General features: G+C 38.5%; 1 protein-coding gene across 3 annotated transcripts in view; it reads right to left on the reverse strand.

Moving 5' to 3' along the window:
- Window positions 1-788: 788 nt before the first annotated feature.
- Usp33 (ubiquitin specific peptidase 33) overlaps window positions 789-23,341 on the reverse strand; it is a 69,688-nt gene continuing 47,135 nt past the window's right edge. For all 3 annotated transcript variants that reach the window (XM_023703271.1, XM_023703269.1, XM_023703270.1), the window contains exons 16-24: window positions 21,666-21,711; window positions 19,716-19,896; window positions 18,559-18,685; window positions 17,458-17,627; window positions 16,146-16,227; window positions 14,113-14,221; window positions 3,937-4,039; window positions 2,627-2,695; window positions 789-1,996 (exon numbers count right to left, since the gene is read on the reverse strand). In XM_023703271.1, the coding sequence (XP_023559039.1) occupies window positions 1,839-1,996; window positions 2,627-2,695; window positions 3,937-4,039; window positions 14,113-14,221; window positions 16,146-16,227; window positions 17,458-17,627; window positions 18,559-18,685; window positions 19,716-19,896; window positions 21,666-21,711 (1,045 nt within the window). In that variant the 3' untranslated portion in view covers window positions 789-1,838. The remainder of the gene's footprint in view (window positions 1,997-2,626; window positions 2,696-3,936; window positions 4,040-14,112; window positions 14,222-16,145; window positions 16,228-17,457; window positions 17,628-18,558; window positions 18,686-19,715; window positions 19,897-21,665; window positions 21,712-23,341) is intronic.

The following is a 23,341-nucleotide window of genomic DNA, read 5'->3' on the forward strand; positions in this document are numbered from 1 at the left end:
GTATGGAGTCACTGATTAAAGTTGGGAGTCCCATAGCTGCCACTTCTTTGCTCTGTGACGTGGGCAAGCCGATTAAAACACAAAATTGTCATGTAGATTAAATATGAGAAAAACAGCAATAGTGTGAGTGAAACAGGGTATTAAAAAAAAACACAATTTAAAAAATTTTTTTTGATTAAGTGGCAAGCATCACGCTAAATTCTGCTGATTCAAAGATCAAACACATCATTTTGATTTAACATTACACAGTGTATTTGTGTACTGAGCATTACACTACATCTCACTGACCTGTGTGATTTTGGGTTTTTTGGCAGAACAAGGGATTGAACTCAAGCCCTTGCACTTGCCAGGCAAGCACTTATTCTACTGAGCCATCTCTCCGGCCCCTGTAATTTTGTTTTATCAGTTAAAAAAGCATTATCCTTGAGGAGAGTCACAGTATACCTAAGAAAATACTAAACACTAATTTTTTTGTTTTGAGACAGGATCTCTCTATACAGTTCTGGTTGGCCTTGAACTCACTGTAGAGCGCAGGCAAGGTTCAAACTTATACTAGTCCTCCTACCTCAGCCTTCTAGTGCAGGAATTATTACAGCTGTGTGCCATGACATCTATCTCTACAAACTACATCAATTAGATCTTAAGGGCCAATTAATAAACTTACTAAACATCAAAACTTTACTATATCTAAGACTTATTTGCATACTTCTTAGCAAGAAATAAACACCAATATTAACAAACTATGCCTTCCACCTTTAGGTTGTCAAATAAATTCAGGATTCAAGTTATACATTTTAAAACCATTTTATTGAACTATTTTTAATATCATTTTAGATGGTAGCCGCTGCTCCAAACTAAGACAAAGCCATCAAGAATGTTATTCAACATCCTCAATGTAATCCAGTATGTTTTTGTACTTGGAATATAAATTTTTGACATTACATAATCAAGCAAATAGTGGTGCATACTGTATTATTCAAAAAGACTTTATGCATTTCTCATTAAAAAATCAGTTTGCAAAAAAAAAAAAAATCAGTTTGCAAGTGGCTTCAGCTTTATCAACAGTCTCATTGACAGGTTCCACACTTCATGCTCTCAAATGAAAAGTGGCCTAAAGCTATAGGATTTTTTATTTACTGACATTAATCAATACTATTCAGGATTATAGGAATTTAACATTTTATCATATAAGCAGCAATAAGTTACTGATATCTGCTAACAAATTCCACACAATCTAAATACATCCATGATACATTCAAAAAAGACATGTTGTAAATTTTAATATGCTATTTTATATGCTGCAGTGCAAAAGAAGTGACACACTAATGTTTCCTGAGCTTTAGGAAATTAACAATTCTCTGACTACTACTCTGAATTTAAAATAGGCTCCTTGTTACACTAAGCCATGTCAAAGCTATACAATTAAATTAGGTTTCTGGAGAACTGAAAAGATTGATTAGTTATGGTGGGTTAGGGTAACAAAAAAGGTTTTTGAAAGCAAAAGTATGTACAATAAATACTACAAAGGATATTATGGATCTGCACATAGTAAAAGATCAGAGATAACCTATTGATTACCAATTGATGATAACTGTCCCTTTTCCTTCAAAAATATTACACCCAAAGACTTTATGATAAGCTATTTAGCATTAAATATACCAAATTCTCATATATTACATATTTTAACATATTCTTCCATAATGCCCAGTAAGAAGTAATAAATGTGATAAAAGATGAAAAATCAAGAAAATAAACATGCTTTAAGGAATGTTGTTGCACGGGTATTTGTCAAAGGAAGTGAAAATGATTTCTCTTTAGAATTCTATACAGCCTCAAAACTATAAAGACCGAGTTTCTACTTCAATTTTTTCTTCTGCTTGTAGTATATCAGGATCAACATGAACAACTGGAGGTCGTAGGATAACTTCTGGCCCTCCACCATATATAGACTGGAGAAAATTCCATGTTTCTTCAGAAATTTGACCAGAATCTGCTCCTAAAATTATGTGTATATAGAAAAAGCAATGCTTATGAACCTACATATTCAAAGTACACAAGCTTTATAATGAACCCACTAGCACAAATTCTCTAGCAACATTTGAGAGCTAATGAAAACTGTAGATTACCAGCTAGTAACGTTGTAGGCTGCCATGAATGGTCTTTCTTAAACAGTTCTGTTTTACTTTTTGAGACAGGGTTTCACTGTGTAGTCCTGGCTAAACATGAACTCACTGTGTAGCCCAGCCTGGCCTGGAAGTCATAGTGATCTTTCTGCTTCAGACTTTAAAAGTTGAGATTTTTTTTTCCCCTAGCTCCTAGCAACAGCCTTAAAGCGTTTCCTCAGATTAAAAAAACACTAGCTATGTTCCACTATTAGGCATAATTCAAGCATGAATTTCTCTCTCCCTTTCTGTCTTTCTCTCTTTCCTTCCTTTGCCATCCCTAAGGACTGGAACTAGGGTACTGTATGTTCTAGACAAGCCCTCTACCAACGAGCTACATCCCCATCCAAATTACATGCTTGAGCTGGTAAGAAAGTACTGACATAGCTAGTGCTTATAGGTTCCTAACAGCGAGAAATCACTAGTGAGTAGTGAGTACAGGCTTCAATACTAGGCAACCTTACCTTGCCTGAGCAGCACATTACCACATTTAGTGACTGCAATTTTAGTGTTGTCAATAGGACCTGGAGGATCTGAGTTGAAAGGAAAAAAGAATTAACTTTTCAAGTAAATGCACCGAAGAACTATATAATTTTGTGCCTGAAATAACTGAGAGCTGTAACCAAATTATCAACCAAATTATTATGGCCTATTCCCTTTCTCTTTTCTTTGCAGTGCTTCAGAACAAACTCATGGCCTTATGCATGCTAAGCAGGCTCTCAACTCTGAGCTACACCCCTAGCCCGGCAACACAGTGATCCCGAACCTTCTAGAGCTTTCAGTGCTAACAAACAGCTTGCAATAGCCTGTATGCCATAGGTTTGCCATCATTGCTGCAATGTATTCTTAGTGTCTTCTCTAACATTTCTTCCTTTTTGGGTCTTAAACGTCCCAAAACAGAGCCAGGAAAGAAAGTAAAAGACTTCCTGAGTCCCATTCCAAGTGAAATAGAAATGATTTTCTCAAGTTATTCATTTAGGCATTGCAAATCAATATGTACCTTTAATGCTATAAAAGAATACTTTGTTATTCAAAAAACAAATTATATAATTTTTAATGTTTCAGATTGTCATTAAAGTACATTAAAAATAACAGGAATTTTAAAACATTAATACACCCTTTTTTAATTAACAAAGGCTTTGTTTTTCCCTTGAATACAAAAGTGCAGCACAGGTTCACTTCATCAAAAGTTGTAAAGTAGCCAAGCGTGGTGCACACCTGTAATAAAGAATCTATATTCCCATTACAGAAGGCTATGCAAAATTTTAATATCTATGTAGTCTTTTTGCTTTTGCATATTGTTTGACTTCTTTAAAAATTAAGACTTTAAATTATACATATGGCATTGCAACCTTTTTTCATGTAGCAAATATATCTAATTTTCATATTATTTATTAAATATTTTTTTATTTATTAAATATTACCACATAAATTATTTTACAAGTCCACAAGTATTCCCTTATACTGGAAAAACCATAATTTAATTACTCTCTTACTGATGTATATATTTTAAATTTTTCAGTATTTAGATTACAGACTAATTTTATTCAGTTCCTTTATTCCCACTATGAATATGATCTAATTAATAAAACAGTCTTACAAAAAATTAAAAACAACAAGAATATAAATTAGATTAGAAAAAAATTAGATTAGAATCTCTGGGATCAGACATCTTTTTCCTTTGTTTACTGGTATAATCCTACGTGCACAGACACTCCAGAAATATTTGTGAAATGAATAAAAAAACTTGCAATTTTTTCAGTTAACCACTCACCTCCATCTTTCCCCTTCACAAAACTTTCCCATTCTCTAAACCACTGCATGCTGATGCAATAAAAAGTAGCTGGAGAGTCCTCCTCTTGGAATGCTCTGTTGAGCTACAAGGAGGAAAAATCAGTTACCTAACATCTCGAACTTATTTTGTAGCAAAACAATATTATCACTTTAGTTAACCATTTGGGTTCTTTTGTTTCCGCTTGGGTTTGATTTTTCAAGACAGGATCTCATTACACACTGGCCTTGAACTCAAAGCAATCCTCTTGCCTCAGCCTTCCCAGCGCTGGGATTACAGACATGTATCACCATATCTGGCTAAGCATCTGGTTACGTCTCATACACACAGAATGTGGTACTATGATAGATAGAATGTACAATGCTGTTAGCTAAATAATCTTAGTTAAGTACATGTGGTAGCAGCTATTAAACAATTCTAACTTACGTCTTAAAATTTAACAAGCACAAGCTAGGTGTAATGATGCACAGCTCTAATCACAGCACTCAGAGGAAGCAGAGGCAAAAGCATCCAAGTAAAAGGGCCAGTAAGATAGCTCAGTGGACTAAGCACCTGCTTAGGCAAGCACAGGGACCAGAGTTCAATCACCGGCACCACATGCCACACCAGCCCCACCCCTGAGCAAGCTGAGATGTCCACTGAGGCCGGGCATGGTGCTGCATGCCTGTGATCCCAATGCTGGGGAGGCTGAGACATGAGGATCACTATGAGTCCAAGCTGCATAGTGGGACCCTGTACCAAATACATTTAAAAAAAAAAAAAAGAATCAAAACTTGAGGTCAGCCTAAAATACACAAGAAGACTTTGACTCAAAAACAAAACAAGGCAGGCTTGGTGGCACACACCTGTTATCTCAGTACTAGAGAGGCAGAGGCAAGAATACTGCCACAAGTTTGAGGCCAGCCTGGGCTACACAATGAGTTCCAGGTCAGCCTCAACTACATAGCAAGACCCTGGGGGGAGAAAGGAAGGAGACAGAAGAGAGTGAAAGGGGAGAGACAGAGAGAGAGACAGAGACAGAGACAGAGAGAGAGAGAGAGAGAGAGAGAGAGAGAGAGAGAGAGAGAGAGAACAAAACAAAAGCAGCTAGACGTATTTAACAAGCACATACAAAAGAATATTTTTAAAAAAGACTGGATAAGTGAAGGTCAAGGCAGTCTTCAAAACAGTAACTACTCCATGCATTTAGAAAAACACTAAATCTATACATTCTATATCCAGTATCTAGATATATCTTACTTCAATGAAGATGCAGACTATCTGTTACTATCAACACTAGCCCACAATTACTCTTACAAGTGTCACTTCCCAGGGTGCATTCCCACACGTGCAAGTACACGCTCCTCAGTGTCAGGACAAACTCTGGCACTGTTCCGTGCCCTTCCTCCAGCCCAAGGCCTAAGGAGAGGGTATGCAATCCCAACTAGGTACAATGCTACTAAAACTGGAACTCTTCAAAGACTGGCCTAATGGTTAAAATGGAATCATTCCAATGTCGATTTCTCTTTACTCGGGGTACTTTGATTTTCAAACTTCTGGAGGTCTGGTATTAAATGTGTTTTCAATCAATTTCATCTTTGCTTACATTACCCAGTCTGACTTCTGCTGCCAACTAAAGAAACTCTACTGACAGAAGCACTTGTATAGAGATAGCAAACAAATAATAATAAGTAAGAAAACATTTAAAAGTAAAAAGACAGCAGAACCTCAGAGAAACAAAAGGTACTTGGAATTTACCTAACTGAAGTAGTTAAGACTCTTGAAAACATTCCATCATTGGCAACTACCCATGGCTTATACTAACCCTGAACAAAGATAACCAAGTGCAGTAGTTAAATCTAATCAAGAGCCTACAACTGTCCCTACAGAGATCTCTGTAAATGATCAGAGATACCTCTATGGTCTGACTTTATCTTCTAATGTTTTCTTCCTCATTTTATTCCCAGAACTAAATAGACACATTTCTGCTTTTCAAAGCTATTTTATTTGTACTAAGTCCTTTTCTACAATTATCTAAATTATCTCTCCCCTCCAAGTCTTTGCTTAAATGCCACATCAATAAGGACTGTCTTAACTATTCAGTTTAAAATGGCAACCTTGGGGCTGGGGAGATGGCTTAGTAGGATAAGCGCTTGACTGGCAAATGCAAGGATCTGAGTTCAATCCCCGGTTCCGCCAAAAAATAAATAAATAAAATGGCAACCTCTCCCCTTGCACTGTCTTCTCCTGTCCCCTGGTCAGTATTGTTCCTTCCCAATGGCTCCTGAACTTTTAATATGTAACACTGAATTGGAGGTCAAGGATCTTTCTAGGGAAAGTAAATGCTTGAATAGGAAAATGAAATGGAGTGAAAAATATTATGACTGCTCTGCCACTGGTGTCTTGAGGAAAGCAGGCAGGCCTGTATCAAGACCTCAGACCCTCAGTGCTTGCTGAGAGGTACACCTTGAGAGAAGGGAGATTTCTGAAAGGTGGCGTGGGACTGATTCTGCCAGATACTGTGTTTTAAAACCTATTAAATTCATACCATTATCAGGTTAGACATTTTCAGGACTTTATCTGTGTCTAGGTGGGTGCTTTTTTTTTTTTTTGTATCTTAGTACAGGGTCTACAGGGTCTCACTGCATAGATCAGACTCAAGTGATTCTCCTGTTTTCAGCCTCTCAAGTGCTGGGATTATAGGTGCACGCCACTACACCCAGTCTCAATCGCTGCCTCAGCACACCTCCCCCCAGGGGCGGGGGGCAGGCCAGGATCCGACCCTGGTTGCTGTGCTCTGCCTAAGCAGGTGCTTTAAGTCCACTGAGCTATCTGGCCTACATGGGTGCTTTTAAATTTAGTTCAACACAATCCCTGAGCCGGAGATAATAGCTCAGCAGCATAAGCACCTGCCTGGCAAACACCAAGGTCCTAAGTTCAATTCCCAGTACCAAAAATAAACAAACACAATCACCCCATTAAGGACATTATTTTTTTTTCCCAATTCTGGTAAATTTCCTCAGCTAAACTGTTGCTCTAAACATAGTTCTTCCCTTCTATTTGCTCTTGAAATAAATATTAGAAAAATACTGGATTCTGCAACTATCCAATGTGTCGAAACTTTCCTTCCTGCTTCCCATCTGTCCCACTTAGCCTTTGGTACTTGATCTTGGAAATCCTTCTACTAAATCTTTCAGCACAACAATCTGCTCTCCATCAGTACTTATTCTGCCATTCAATCCAAGTCCCCACAGGATTTACTTCGCTTATCTTTACTTGGCTTCCTGAGAATCGCTCACATTTCTGCGCCCACATTCACTCCTCTCTCCAGATGAACATCTTCATATTTGCTCTCCTGGCGGAGAGGAACGGAGGTCTTCATGGTATCTGACTCTTCCGATCCTGAACCCTGTGCTCCTGATGTGGCCTCTGGATGGCTTCTTCAATGCGACCCCATCTGCTTTTCCAGCTTTTAACCAAGCTCCACTTAGCTTCATCACGTATACTTATGTTTGTGCTGCAGCACTATTTTTTATACTGATATACTTGCTTTATTAAAACAATAATGGAGTAATCATACAGTTGCATTTTACTTTTTTTTTTACTTTAGTGGTGCTGGGAACCAAGCCCAGAGTTTCATCAATGCTAGAGAAGTGCTCTACCACTAAGCTATACCCTCAACCAGATCTGCATGTTTTATTTGTATGTATTCATTCATGCATTCTTCAGAATTGCTTTTGTTTTTTGAGACAGGATCTCCGTACAAGGCTGGCCTCAGGCTCGCAGCAATTTTCCTCTATCTCAGTCTCCTGAGTGCTGAAATTTGAATTGCATTTTAAAAAAGTAAAATGCAAGTTTAGGCCTGAGGATACAGCTCAGTCGTAGTGGCCTAGCATCTGCCAAGGCCTGGGTTCCATCCCCAGCACCAGCAAAACAAATTTTTAAAGAAGAGCTTTATTTAGGTATAAGCCGCTGACGATTCCTGGAGAGTGCAGGGATCTTCAGTGACTTTACTTGCACAACCCATTTACATAATTTCCAGTACCTCCAAATGCTACTCTGTTCTAGTTTATAATCAATGATCTGCTTTATCTCACTGATCTTTCTCTCTTGGGCTCGGGATGTAGCTCAGCATAGCACTGCCTGGCAAACAGGTCCTGAGTTCAATTCCTCTTACCAAAAAAATATTTTTCTAAGTGGGCTTAAGGGTGGACCTCAGTGTCCAAGCACCCAATTAGCATGTACAGGGCTGAGTTCAAGTCCCAGAACCACCAGAACAAATTTTTTTTCATAGAAGTAAAATTAGACATTACAACCTTTATGTCTGCCTTTTCCTTGGCACGTTTCTGAGATTCAGTTATGTTGTTTCATGCATAATTTGTAATCCTTTGATTGCCACATGAATATAACACATTTTGTTTATACATTTGCTAGCTGATGGACATTTTAATTGTTTGTAATTTGGGGCAATTTAAGTGTAATACTATAAACTTTTGCTTACAGGTCTTTTAAGAACATATATTGTCATTTTTCTGAGTACATACCTAGAAGTGGAAATGCTGGGTCATACACTAAATGTTAAATCTATAAGAAATTACCAAATAGTTTAATATGTACCATTTTGCATTACCACTATCAATATTCACTTCAGAATCCCCTCCTGCCTGAAACTGTATTTTGCCATGTACCTATTAGTCATACCTTCTCAGGAGTAATAACTATTCAAATCATCTACTTATTCAATTAAAACATTTGCCTACTTACTAATACGATTTTTTTATGTAGTTTGGGTAGGCGTAAGTACTTTGATGACAGACAACTCAGGATTTGGGCAACTACCTACCTTTGTAACTGTGGTGGTTTAACTAATTAATGGTCAACTGCTACACTCAACTGAATGGAATCAGCATGGTACTGGGTACGTAAGGCCCACCTGAGGACTGCTGCCAGCAGCATGAAAGAAGACTAGGAAGGCAAGATAAGAGTATATTGATTCTCCTGGAGAAGCTTATCCCACTAGTTTTCTTGATATGAACTCAGCTGATATCGTTAGAGGGGCTTGGGTTCCCACTGTCACAGGATGGCTGCAGTTTTTTCCAGAGGAGATCTGGTCCTCACCTTGAGCACTGCTTCCTGGCTCCAGTGCATAGCCTTCATCCCCTTCATCCGACTGGCACAGACTTTCTAGCTTCCATCACTGACTTTTGGGCCTTCCGAGTACAGATCCTTGATGCAGTCTTGCATGAGACATTGTCATGGGCTCCAGGCCTCCAGCTGGACTTGTGAAAGACAGTGCCATGGGCTCCAAGTCTCCAGCTGGACAGGACAGTGTCATGGGATCCAGGCCCTCAGCTGGATTCTTTGGGTCTACAGTGCGTGGACAGATCTCTTACACTCTTCTGTATTTCATTTCTTGAGTATTATAAAATAATCTTACAAATTATATGTTCTGTATTAAACCTATTTCTTTGCAAAAGCTGACAACAGTAACCTACACTAATTCTAGGACTTACTCAAATTCTTATTCATTGCCATAATACTCTATATACATTGCTTCTAATTATGATTTTTATACAAAAGAATTAAGTTCATATCAATAAGAATTTTTATTTTATCATATGCTAATACCCCAAAACTACTGGCCTATCAAAGACTCGATGTTTTTACCTGGTAGAAACAGGTGGTTCTGGTACTGTCCTAAACAATGAGGTACATAGTCCAAATTAGAAATCAATATATGTGATCTTTCCTATAGCTAGAATACCTGAGGTTAGGAACCAGCTAAAGAAAGTGAGAGAGCTCCTGTACTACCACCTGTTGACCCAAAAGCTTTGCTTCTGATATCCCCAATTTTGGCCTGCTCTAGTTTGGAAGATTTGGTTCCCAAAGTGACACAATAGAAACCTTACTGGACAGTTATGTTTTTAAATAATTCATTTTCAATTTGTAATCTATTAAAAAATTTTAAAAATTAACAAAATAAATAAAGTTAAAGCAAAAAAAAAAAAGATTTAAAAAAAAAGAAAAGAAACCTTACTGGATTGGAAACTTGAGACAACCCCCTGGCTGCTGTGGGTTTCTCATGTTGAGACCACGGGGTTGGCGAGTAGGGGTCGGTTATACTATTATTTGCTAGAGTGTGTTCCAGAATAAAGGATGAGCCAGATGGCTGCTATACAGTAAAAGCAAAAAGAAAACAAGAGATTATACCCACTGTGTTAGTTTCAGAAGGCTGCCATAACAAACTGCCTTCACAAGCTTGGTGGCTGCAAAGGACTATTTATTCTCATAATTTTGAAGACTGGAAATGGAAAATCAAAGTGTTAGCAGGACCGTATTCCCTGCAGAGACTCTAGAGCGGGAGATTCCACCTTTCACATCTTCACACTTCTACACTGACCTGCGCCACTCCGGTCCATGCCTGTCTTCACATGGCTTTCACTTTCTTCTCTGTGTTATCTTTCCCCTACTATCAGTCTCTTTAAAGGATCATATACTGGGCTTAGGGCTCACAGGTAATTCAGGATGATTTCATCTTAAAAGCTTTATATATGCAAAGACCTCTTTTCAGATAAGGTCCCATCCATCAATAACGTCAGTTCACAGAACCTAGGGCATGGAAGTATCTTTTTGGGAACCACCATTCTACCCATTAAGGCACTATTTACCCACAGGTTAAAAGTTAACAGACTACAGAATTCTAATAGATATAAAACTACAAGGGTTTAGGCCCTCCAGGAATGAAGGGCTGAGTTGCTTTTCCAGGTAATCATAGCACAGTCAGCTGAGGTGCTGTCTGAGAACATAGGGAGTATGGAATGGGTAGTGATGAGCTTACAGACACATATTTCTTGCTTGTTCCATGTAAACAATTACCAGTTTCTTTTTTCTTTCAGCCCACTATTAGGAATAATGGTGGTGATTAATATAGGTTTTGTTTGGGGTTTTGTGGTGCTCAGGATTGAACTGGGCCACATGCATGGCAGGCAAATACTCTACGACTGAGCTCCATCTCAAACCTTAGTATTCTGTAGATCACAGATTAGAAAAGAAACATCGTAACTACACTGAACAAAAGGATGAACGACGATGATTTAAAATTGGGGGACTTTCAGTCTCCCCATATTTAGGGAAAAGGTAAATGCAACATGTATTTGCAGATGAGTGCGTTGCATGAGAGGCAGCAGCAAGATCTTCGTGCTGTTGTTGTCTGGACCAGTGAATGGATGTGGGTGACAGAAGCAAACCGTACCGCACTGTGTGCTAATGAGCAGCACTTCCAGTCACGCTTACGCTCTCTTCCGTCAGGACCCCTTGCCAGAGCGCTCCAGATCGGCTACTGCCAGTGTGACATCTGTGATTCATGAAGGCACGAGAAAGCCTCCTTCCTCTGTGGCAGCAGTGAGCAGGTGTGGACGCATGTGCAGATAGTTCCAGTGGGGCTGCCATTACCTTCGAGCATCCTCCCACAAATCGGATTCTATCAGCAACGTGGACAACCAAGAGCTGCAGCTCGTGCCTTCTAAGCAGCCGCTAAATAACCCACGTGGCACCTCACAGCAGCAGCAACTCGGCAGATTTCTTAACATTCTGAGTTCCAAAGATAGGCAGCTGAAACCATTTCTGTGGGTTTTATGCCATTTTATTTTTTAGCTGTGAAGATATTCCTTTCCTAGAAACATGTCATTTTTTAAAAGGACAGGCTTGTCTGACGTTCATGATGTACACTATTTATCTGTACACCAAAGAAGCATTGCCACATGCTCACTGTCTCCCCTCCTAGACCATGATTTTCACTTGCCAATGATGTTTCCCTATGTCACTTCAGTAAGTCAGTACCAGCATCCCCAGCTGAAAGCCTTCCTTTTGTAATTAATGTTTTGTGGAAGATAAGTTGAAATGATAGCTACTCTCTTCCTCAGCCTTTCCATATAGTCTTGTTTATTTATAGCAGTACAGCATGTTCTAGTCAAAGAGTTATAAATTACTATAAAGTTCATATTATTTCAACTGTGGCCAGCAGGCACCATCAGGCTGCTGTGTACGTATTTTTGACATGTTTTCATCATTCTTCAAGAACTTCTTCAATTCCTGGCACAATAAAATGTTCCAGTCTCATCATGTTTTCCTGCCTAGCTCTGGAATCAGCCATTTCTCCAGTAAGGGTTGAGTTCTTCGAGTGGAGAGTTTTAGAAGCCAAGACCTGAAATTTAGCTGTACTATTTCCTACTGAGTGAGCACTGTTCTGAAGCGCTTTCAGTGAGAATTAAGGAACATTATATGGTTCTGTGTACACATACATCCATATATTTAAACGTCTCTGCCAATCATCATAAATTTACAAAGAATTCACAACTCTGACTCCGTTATGGCAAATTTTCATTTTCTCCCTTCCCACACTGACACCTGAGACCTGGCACTCAGTAGTCCATTTACAGGCTCCACTACATAATCATCCTGCTTTGCCCCTGCGGCTGGTCTCATCCTGTCCCAGCACTAGCACCCTTGATTGGTCTCATGCAACAATACAGAAGCTCACTCTTTCGAAAGTTTTTGTTGTTGTTGGTACCAGGGATCAAACTCAGGACCTTGCCCTTGCCAGGTAGGCACTTACGCCACTGAGCCATCTACCCAGCCGCTTTCTACCCTACCCCAGCCTGCCTCTTTCTGAGCTAGCCTTAAATTCACTATTGGAGTTCAGGCTGGCCACAAACTTGCATTCATCCTCCTGCCTCAGCTTCCCAATTGCTGGAATCAGATGCATGCACCGCCACACCTGGACAGAAGCTCCTTCTATGATGTGTAGGCCCTGGGTCCCCATTCTTGGGGATCTCATTCCTATCCCAGTGTGGCAGCCCATGAAACATCAACACTTCTTAAAAGTCACCCGAGATCTTCCTCACTTTTTTTTTTTTTTTTTTCTTCAGAACCGAGGATTGAACTAAGGCCCTTGCGCTTGCCAGGGAAGCACTTATTCCACTAGCTACCTCCCCGGCCCCCCTTTCTCACTTTTTTGTACTTCATCTTTTCAGTGTCTGTGAAAGTCACTGCTCACAGAGTAAAAAACATGAATGCAGTAAAATCTTGCATTCTGATTCCATTCAAATACTTAGATTGGCCTCTTCTAAATTCTGATGGGTATGGCAATTATTTCAGCATTCTATAAGCCCTATGAACCGGCTGTTTTGAGGAAGAGGCAGCACTAGGGGCCGAGCCCAAAGCCTCATGCACACTAGGCAAGCACTCTGCCACTGAGATACATCCCTGGCCTCAAGAATACATTGCATTTTTAATATTCTTTACTAACAACTGTTCTATGGATTTAGGAAGCAAATGAGGTCCAAGTAAAATTAATGAAGTAAATCTAACATAGGATCTTTTTAGGCCTCAAAACAAAACTAAATCAATAAAGAAAAGCAGGTGTGGTTTATACACTAGCAATGCACACATACTAAAGAATACACGGAACATGACAATTTGGTCTGCTTAGCATCCTCTCCACTGCCTTTCCTAGCAGCATCCTCGATTTCTCCTGAGCAGCATCACTCCCCAGTGCTGTCCACCAGGACTGTCAGCAAGTGCACCCCCTCTCCGGCAGCCCAAAGAGCTGTCCTAAGTAGCTGAGCTATGTCACTCACAGCAGTGCCTTCAAGAGGCTTCTTGCCATCTAGGTAACAGGAGCAATACAGGCCCTTGCCTGTAATAACTGCCTGGTCAGCCCTGTCACTCTGAAAGCAGACTTTCTGACATCTACAACCCAGGAATGCCTTTTAATGTGCTCCAAGAAACAGGCTGTCCCACAAAGTAGAGTTCTCAAAAGACAATGTACTTGACAAAAGGACAGGAAAAGAATGCAGTCTAGATAGACAACATTCACAAAGACACCTATAATTTTCCATTTTAATAAGAAAATTTCTTGTCAGCACCAATACAAAAAACAAAATTTATTTCCAATTCATAAAAATACATAACCACAAAGGGAGAATTTAACCCACTAGAATTATATTGAGGTCAATTACGTGAAGGGATCAATCAATAACCTTAGGCACTCAGAACACCTAAAAACTATTATAATGCTTCGGCTCAATTATTTCATTAATGCAATATAGTTCTACTAATTGTCAAGTCCTCAGCTTCCTCCTACATCATTTACAATTTGAAAAGCTTTACTTTGTTTACCCGAATAAAAATTTCCAATTCAGTTTTTCTTCTTTTTTCAATTTTCTCTGCCTCAATTTGGCAAGTATGACAAATGTACAGATGGTTGACAGCTGGTCCCCCTCCATATCTAGAACACGAAAACCTCAGAATTAAATTCATGACAATCTCAAAAGGAAGGTGATGTTCTACAAAATACTGTAGTTTCTAATTTCTTAGTCAATGGCTGAACCCCACTAAGAATAAATCCTCATAGGAAAATTTTCAAAGTAATACAAAACTCGAATATTTATATAAGAATCTGATTCTGTTTACTAAATTAAAGAATTTTATCAATGTATCACCTAATATGCTTTATCTGTATTTCAACTCTCTCTTATAGTTACTTCTGCTATAAAATGTCAAAGGCAACAACAAAGTAAAAGCAGTTTTTAAAAAGTAGCATACAAAATAAAAGTATATATATACATCCATAGTTAAGTTTTAATCAGCTGAAACCTGCCTTTCATGTAAGAAGCATTCAGACATAAACTTTGATGTTTAAGGCAAACATACTCGGTGTGGAAATTCTGTTGCAAAATATTTTACAATAAAATTTAAAACTGCCAGGCATGGATGAGTCTTTTTTTTTTTCTTTTTTTCTTTTTTGCGGAACCAGGGATTGAACTCAAGGCCCTTGCGCTTGCCAGGGAAGCACTTATTCCACTGAGCCATCTCCCTGGCCCTGGATGAGTCTTATCAGGTAACAGGATCAAGATAAATTTATACAGTAATATGATGTCCAAAATCCAGCAATACCCTGCAGCTAAATTCAGTAGCCAATACCTTAAGAAAAGGTAACATCTGGGCTGGAGAGATGGCTCAGTGGTCTAAAGCACCTACTTGGAACAAGATTAACAAAGCACAGGGACCTCGGTTCAATCCCCCAGCACCACATGCCAGCCAGCCCCGCCCCCTGGTGGGCTGAGCTGGCCACACACACACACACACACACACACACACACACAATGTAAAAATAAATAAATATTAAAAAAAAAAAAAAAGAAAGAAAGAAAAGGTAACATCTGAATGGAATAGCAAGCATGACCCCAGTAAAGTATGTATACTTGGTCAAAAAAAAAAAACAAACAAACAAACAAAAGGGGCCAGGGAGATGGCTCAGTGGAATAAGCGCTTCCCTGGCAAGTGCAAGGGCCTGAGTTCAATCCCCGGTTCCGCCAAAATAATAAAAATTAAAAAAAAACAACAACAAAACAAAAAACTTTAGAACTGTTGGACATTGTGGCCCACATCTGCAATACCAGCAATTGAGAGGCTGAGGAAGAGCATCGCTCGGAGTTCAAGGCCAGCCTGGGCTGCACAGTGAGGCCACAACGCAAAAACAAAACAAAACAAAAAAAAAAAAACTAAAACAAATTTTATAAATTTAAAAATGTTTTAAAACTTAAAAGAATAAAAAATACTGGTCCAGGGATATAGTTCAGCAGCACAGCACTTGCCTGGCAAGAACAAGGTTGTTAGCTCAGTTCCTGGTACTAAAAGAAAAAAACAGTAAGAATACTGAATTTGAAAAGTGTATACATACAAAATTTTAGTGTTGGGTATATGCAACATTGTTGTTGTTTTTTGTTTTTTGGTCTTGCTTTTTGAGACAGGGTCTTGTTATGTAGTTCAAGCTGGCCTTGAATTCACTATGTAGCTCAGCCTGGTCTCAAACTCACAGTGATCTTCCTGCCTCAGCTTCTTGAGTTCTGGGATTACAGGAGTGCACCACCACACCCAATCCAACGTTTTTTACATAAGGTACCTTAAGTTAAATTTCATAGCTTGTGTTCATGGGCCAATAATCAGTATATGAAAATTAAAATCAGTTATGTGGACTAGGGACATACTAGCTATATGTTCCTACCCACAGTTCAGAAGAATAAATGAATGAGAAAGGGATGTTCTGCATAAGCAACCCAACACAATAAGCATCTGTGAAATAATAAAATCCCCCTCCAAGAACATTTAACTGGTTTTTCACCATAATGCACCGCTGCATTTAAACAAACCTGCTATATAGATTATCCCAAATGTTCTGAGGCAGCATCAAAACCAAGTCTTCAATATAGCTAGCTTTTCGTGGAGGAATACCTGAAAAAATTTTAGACAGGTCTACTTTACTCTTTAATTCCTTTAAATTATGTTTCCTAAACATAAATATTATATATACTTTGAAATTCACCTACAGAATTCAGGGTGCAGGGGTTTGAACCCAGGGCCTTGTACAAACTAAGTGTCCACTTTACCACTGAGCTAAATCCCAAGGCCCAAAAATATTTTTTAAGGTTTAGATTTCTACATAAAATATAGGCTATTCCCTTGTTGTTTCACTACACATGTAATTAATGAGAATACTGAGACTTCAATCACAAAGTTTCATCAAAGCATTACACAAAGGTCTTCTTACTGTAGAAACAAACACCAGCACAGCCCATCTCAAAGGCTTCAAATCATAAAAGTGAAAATGAGGCCTTCTATTTCCTCCAGTACTAGAGATTGAACATAGCACCTTCATACAAAGCTGTATCTCTAGCTCATTTTTACTTTTTATTTTGAAATAAGGTTTTGCTAAATTGCTAAATTTCCCAGTCTGAGCTCAGACTTACATCTTAGCCTCCCAAAATGCCAAGATGACTGATATGTGAGTATCTAAAACTGAAACTTCCTTGTTAAATCCCAAATACATTTCCATACTTAGAATAAGAGCCACCTATTTATGCAGACAAAAGCAGTCTAGAACTAGACATAAGCAGTAGCATAGCAAAGGAATGACTCAGATAAGAGGCATTATGTGAACATAAGATTTGCTGCACCATAATTAGTTGTTTATGTATCTGAGCTTCTTACAAAATTACAACAACCAAAAACAGAAATAAGGTCTCTGGTATACTTATGCTCTAACACAGGGTTGCAAACAGGTACTCAATAAATATACACTCTAGTAGTGACACTATACTATACACATGATTAGAAAGACATGTCGAATTTCTGAAACGATGTAGAATTAATTTCATTCAATTTGACAGATGGCAGCAATGGGAAATAAATGGAAGAGGAAAATTCTCAGATCTTTCTTAATTTACTAAATTTTTTTTTTAAATTTATTTATTTATGTGTGTGTGTGTGTGTGTGTGTGTGTCCAGCTCAGCCCACCAGAGGGTGGGTTTGGCTGGCATGTGGTGCTGGGGGATTGAACCGCGGTCCCTGTGTTTGCTAAGCTTGTTCTAAGTAGGTGCTTTAGACCACTGAGCCATCTCACCAGCCCCAATTTACTAAATTAACAGCAAATCTTTCATTACTTTGAGTGACAGGATTTCTTACCTCCATGTATACAGAGAAAGTCATTATTTGAAATAGGGCCAGGTTCAGCAAAGGTCTTAAATTTATTCAGCCACTGTCGAGAAATATAAAACTGAAGGAGACTTGGTTCCATTATGTTCAACAAATTTGATATCCTTCGTCTCTCTTTTTGTGCTTCTTCACTGCTCTTCCTATTTAAGGACAACCATTCATTAAATTCCATATTTTTTTTTTTTTTTTTTTTTTAAACGTATTTGGTACAGGGTCTCAGTACACAGCTAGGCCTCATAGTGATCCTCCTGTTTTCAGTTTCCCCAACACTGGGATCACAGGCATGCACCACCACGCCCGGTCTCAGTGGTCAGCTCAGCACGTCCAGGGGCAAGGCTGGCATGGCCTGTGGTGCTGGGGATCCAACCTAAGCAGGCACTTAGTCCGCTGAGCTATCTCACCGGCATTATTCTTTACCACATTTAACTAGTAGGTTGATTTTTCCTCTTCCTTATTAGACTTAGTGTACATACTAATACTGTGTGCCTTTTCAAGCCTTCATAATTTCAAGAGAAATATATGTCGTATCTCCTCTCAAACATGTTATTCTTTTCCCCTCTAATGTGTTATTCACCTCTAGGAGCAATATAGTGTCCTAACTAGCGGTGTCCATGTAACTATTGGCACGTGGTACATATTCAAATGTTTTTAGGAAGGTTAAACTAAATACTTAATCTGTGTTCCTCTACCACTAGCTAGTGTTTTCTTTCATAAAATACTGAAAAATACAAAGGATTTTTAGAGCATTATTTTCATTATTAGCTATTTTAGAAGAGTTGGTACTTAATTCTGTTACTGCCTGCTTTTTAAGATTAAAACCAATCTTTCTAAAACAAAATACAGCCCTTTGTCTTTCCCTTAAATGATTAAATATTTTCACTCTCTACATGAACAAATGTAATTTTCTATACAATCTTTTTAAGTTACATTTTACCCTAACAAGAGTAAACTACTCTTTACTCATATCCGAAGTAAGTGGAAGTGTTAGCAGTCACTCACTAGTAATCCCAAAGAGATGTTCCTTTACTGTTCCTAAAGCTAGTTTATCCATCAGATAGTAACTTCAATTACCTATAGAAAAGAACATAAGCTTCTGCGTTCTGTACTGTAGATTCTGAAACTTCAGTGACACTCTGGTCATCAAATTCATACCACAGATTATTTAAATTGTTTCGGCAATAGGCTATATAGTGTCCACCTATATTTAAGGAAAAAGAAATCATTACAGTGATACAAACTAACACATGAATGTACTATAGGAGGCCGGGAAGATAGCTCAGTAGAATAAGCGCTTGCCTGGCAAGCGCAAGGACCTGAGTTCAATCCTCAGTTCCACACACAAAAAAAATAATAATAATGGAATGTACTATGAACACTTGTGTATCCCCAGTGTATGGCACAGCGGATTAAATACATCAAGAGTCATAATTTTATAATCATAACAGTAAAAAACAGCCAATTTGTTGAAATACTTTTAATTTTTTTACTGGTATAATTATATATTTATGGGACAAGATACAATAATTGGTTATACATACATACACACATAGTCAAACTACAGTAATTAGAATCTGTGTTTTACTAGGCACAATATTTCATTGTGTTGGATATCTGATGTTCTAATAACCAGCAATAAAATCTATTGTTACTTGTTTCTTTTTTTGGTCAATCAAGTCTTAAGTAATTATTCTAATATGTATTTTGTATTTATTTATTTATTTTATGTATTTAGTATAGGGCCTACAGGGTCTCACTACACAGATTGAACTCCTAGTAATCCTTCTGTTTGCAGCCTCCCAAGCACTGGGATTACAAGTGTGTGCCACCACACCCAGTTACACCCCAGGGCAGGGCCAACACAGCATGCCAAGGATCAAACTCTGTCCCTATGTCTACCTAAGCAGGGCCATTAATAGCTAGCCCCCAGCCACTGTGTCTGCCTAAGCAAGACCTTAAATTCACTGAGCTATTTGGCCAGCCCTCAGATAAGTATTTTTTTTTTAATTTTTATTTATTTATTTTGTGTGTGTGTGTGTGTGTGTGTGTGTGTGTGTGGCCAGCTCAGCCCACCAGGGGGCGGCCCTGGCTGGCATGTGGTGCTGGGGGATTGAACCGAGGTCCCTTTGCTTTGCTAAGCTCGTTTTAAGTAGGTGCTTTAGACCACTGAGCCATCTCACCAGCCCAGTATTTTTTAAATCTAAGAACAAACGTCAAACCTCTGTACTTACTACTTGCAGTCCCATGATGACAAATGACTGACAGAAGGTCATAGGTCACAATCTGAGCTGGACTATCCTTAGCAAGAAATGGCTGGAGATCCAGGCCTTCCAGGGGAAATGAAACGTGAGTGCTGATTTTGGTGGAAAACATCAGCTCATGTCTGAATCTTTTAAGGTGGATACATAATATCTAAAAGAAAATAAAACCCAAAACCCTAAATGTTACAAAACACTAAAAAGCATCCAAGTAGTGACACTTCATACATTAAGATTTTAATTCTATAAGAAAGGACTTTAGATGTTCAGTCAAAATGAAATTATAAAATAAAGTAAATGCTATTTATAATTTTATTTAGTTTTATATCCTAAGAGAATATATTCATATTGAATTGTCAAGATTAAATATCAACCCCATTGTTTATTCCTATTTTTAATATTTTTTTTCTTCACATTCTGTAGGGATTTAAAGTTTAACATATCAATACTTGATGGAAAATACCTGTTCCATGTTATGTCTAAGATGTTTAGTATTCAGACAGATAGTGAGTTTAAGCCCAACTGCCTATGTTATAGGGTAATAATATCATTAAGCTTCTCTTCTGGAGGGTTAACAACCTAAGTTTGCAGACCAAAAATTAGAGGAAAAGAAGGGCTGCAAGGACAGCCAACATTGTGGCCCTAGCCTTTCAAGGTCAGTGAAGACTCAGGACATAAGAGAACCTGTACTATAACATCCTGTAACTCAGTTGTGTCCCAAATTTTCTGACCAAGGAGACTGTGGGGCCACAGAGGAAAGTGATCGACAATATAGAGTGTGCCTAAGGAGAGTTCCCTCGAGAGAAAACATTCTCTCAGGCTTTCATAGAGAGCAAATTGGTCAAGCAATGGCCATGACTCATCCACATAGCTGACACTGACAAAGGACCTCCAAACTGCATGCAGTACAGGATTTCAGGGTAAATCCTGAGAGGATATGACTGACTTTGTCAGACACAAAAGCTACATTTCTTTTATATAGGTCTTGCTTTATCTTGGTCTTAACCACCCAGCAGAAAAATATAAAAATGAGGTATAAAAAGTAAAGCCACATTAATATGCTGAGCTATGGAAGGCTCAAACCAACAACTTTTGACATTGCAAGTCCTACAAATAACTCACTACTATTACGGACTACTGGACTATATTGGATTATTTTGCTGAATTCACACACCTACAATATTTAAATGGTAATGGAATACTCATCTCTGACAAAGCTAAACCAAAAAAAGGGATATAAATGAAGGACCATTCTGTATCTGTATATACAAAATAGTAGGATAGATATACAGCTACTTTTCTTAATTCAATGAGAAGATTTGTACTAATAGTGTTTGTACAGAATATCATGTCTGCATCTTGTACTATAACCACTACGAAGACAACAATATGCAATGTATTAATTATTGAAACTGTCCTACTAATCGGTTTTGAAACTGTCTCATTGCTATTTGTTTCTCAATAAAATTAATTTTAAAAAAAGATTAAATCTCAACCCTGAGTAGTCAGAAATTTGTAAGCTGATCCCAAAGATGTGAAAAATATGCAAATGGTGAAACATGGTACTTCCTAAGTTCGATGTTATTTGTTTTCCAATTTTACCTTTATACCTAGCAGATTTTACTCCCCATGTCTGATAACACCATGTTCAGCACAGTACACCATTAGGAACACTTACAATAAGAACCATGCTTCACCATTTGCATATTTTTCACATCTTTGGGATCAGGTTACAAATTTCTAACTACTCAGGGTTGATATTTAATCTTTTTTTAACTTACAACTGATTTAAAAATGAATTAATCCTAATGAAGTATGCATGAAAACTGTCAATAGAACCACTCCATTCTTCAATCCTACTAGAATTCATTACTACATTGTATTTTATTAATTCTTTACACAGAAAATAATTGAAATCTATACCTCGGGAAACTTTTGTACTTTACAAAACTTTACTCCATTCCTCAACCTAAAGGTGAAGAGAAAAAAAGAGAATGTGTATTTAAATATATCATAAAACTCTTATAGAAAATGCAATAAATGGTATCAGATTAAAATCTTCACTACTGAATTATATTACATGGTTACAGACTGGAGTTCCTTGTTCCAAAAAACAATTTAAACTAAGATATTAGTAATACAAATTTAAGGAGAGGTACAATTCTTTGACCAAAAAAAAAAAAAAAAACCTTTTTCTATGATAAAGTCTATGGTTGGACTTTACAACACCCAGATATTAAGTAAAACTACCTAAAGCAAAAAACTAAGTGTTATAAAATTTGCAGTGCAGGGTAATACTGTATATTAAAATCTCTCTCTCTCTCTCTCTCTCTCTCTCTCTCTCTCTCTCTCACACACACACACACACACACACAAAACCAGGATCCTACTATGTTGTCCAATATTAAAACCTTTAGTTCTTTCTCTCCCCTCTTAGTCTTCCTCTCTCTTGAGACAACCTACTATGCTGTCCAGAACAGGTGCAAACTCCTGGCTCAAGTGGTCCTCTGCTGCCTCCCAGCTGCTAGGACCACAGTGCACATCACTGTACCCAGCTGAAAACATTTATTCTTAATGGGGGGGCAGAACTTAACATAAAGCATGGTTATTATTAATCATTATTAATGTACACTTGACAGATCTCCACTCTGGATATGGGAATTAATGCAAGAGACTGCCTTTTTTATACTATTTTCTATTTTTAGCCTATACTGCCTTCTCCAAGAAAGGATCTCTCTCCAGGCCAACTACCTCTTTAGCTGCCAGGCCTTTAAGGACAAACTGCTAACATATTCTCAACAGTACCAGGCAAGTGTGCCACCATCACCTCAGGCCTCCAGAAAAGGGCACTATCTCTGAGGACCCAACAAAATCAGCAGCAGCTGGTAAGTGACGTAAATTGGTGCTCTTGCTTCTGCACATAGAAAAGAGAAACACAAGTAGGTGGGCAGGGCCACCATGTTACTCCAAAGGGAACAGGGCAATCGGTGGCAGAAAAACAGGCCCATTTTGGTTCACTGACAAAACCCAGGAGTGGAATAAGAAAAGAGTCACCCAGGCACAGTAGACTGCTGAGAGGTGGGAAGCAGACAGGAGATGGGAGAGGCAGGAGTGAGAGCACCCAGACTTTGCTCAAGTGGTTGTCAAAAGCCACTCTTGTCCCTAAATACAAAGGACCAGAAATGCCCTTATAGTCTAGGAAAAGCAGAGGGCCCTCATACAATGGAACAAGCAGGCAACAGTGTGGTACTACAGGGGGACCGGGGCATTCCCCACCCCATGATCCACAGGATAGACGAGCTGTTGGTATGGAATGCAGGAAGCTGGACAAGGTCTGAAAAGAGACAACTGTACATGTTCCCCTGTCCAAGAATACTGCAGCAACTGGGAGAGCACCACAGAGACAAATGCAGTAAGACAGCACACCCAAATAAGGTCAGCTGACGACCAGTACTAGCGCCCACATTTAGAGGACAAGATCAGCCCCTCACACAGCAAAATGCTACTGCAAAATTGGCGAGCTACACAGCATGTTTCTGGGATCTGACTTGAACATTACCACAAAATTGAGGACATCAGAAGATTTTTTACTTTTTTTT

This window comes from Octodon degus, unplaced genomic scaffold (assembly GCF_000260255.1).
Source record: "Octodon degus isolate 3935 unplaced genomic scaffold, OctDeg1.0 scaffold00167, whole genome shotgun sequence".
Classification (NCBI taxonomy): Eukaryota; Metazoa; Chordata; class Mammalia; order Rodentia; family Octodontidae; genus Octodon; species Octodon degus.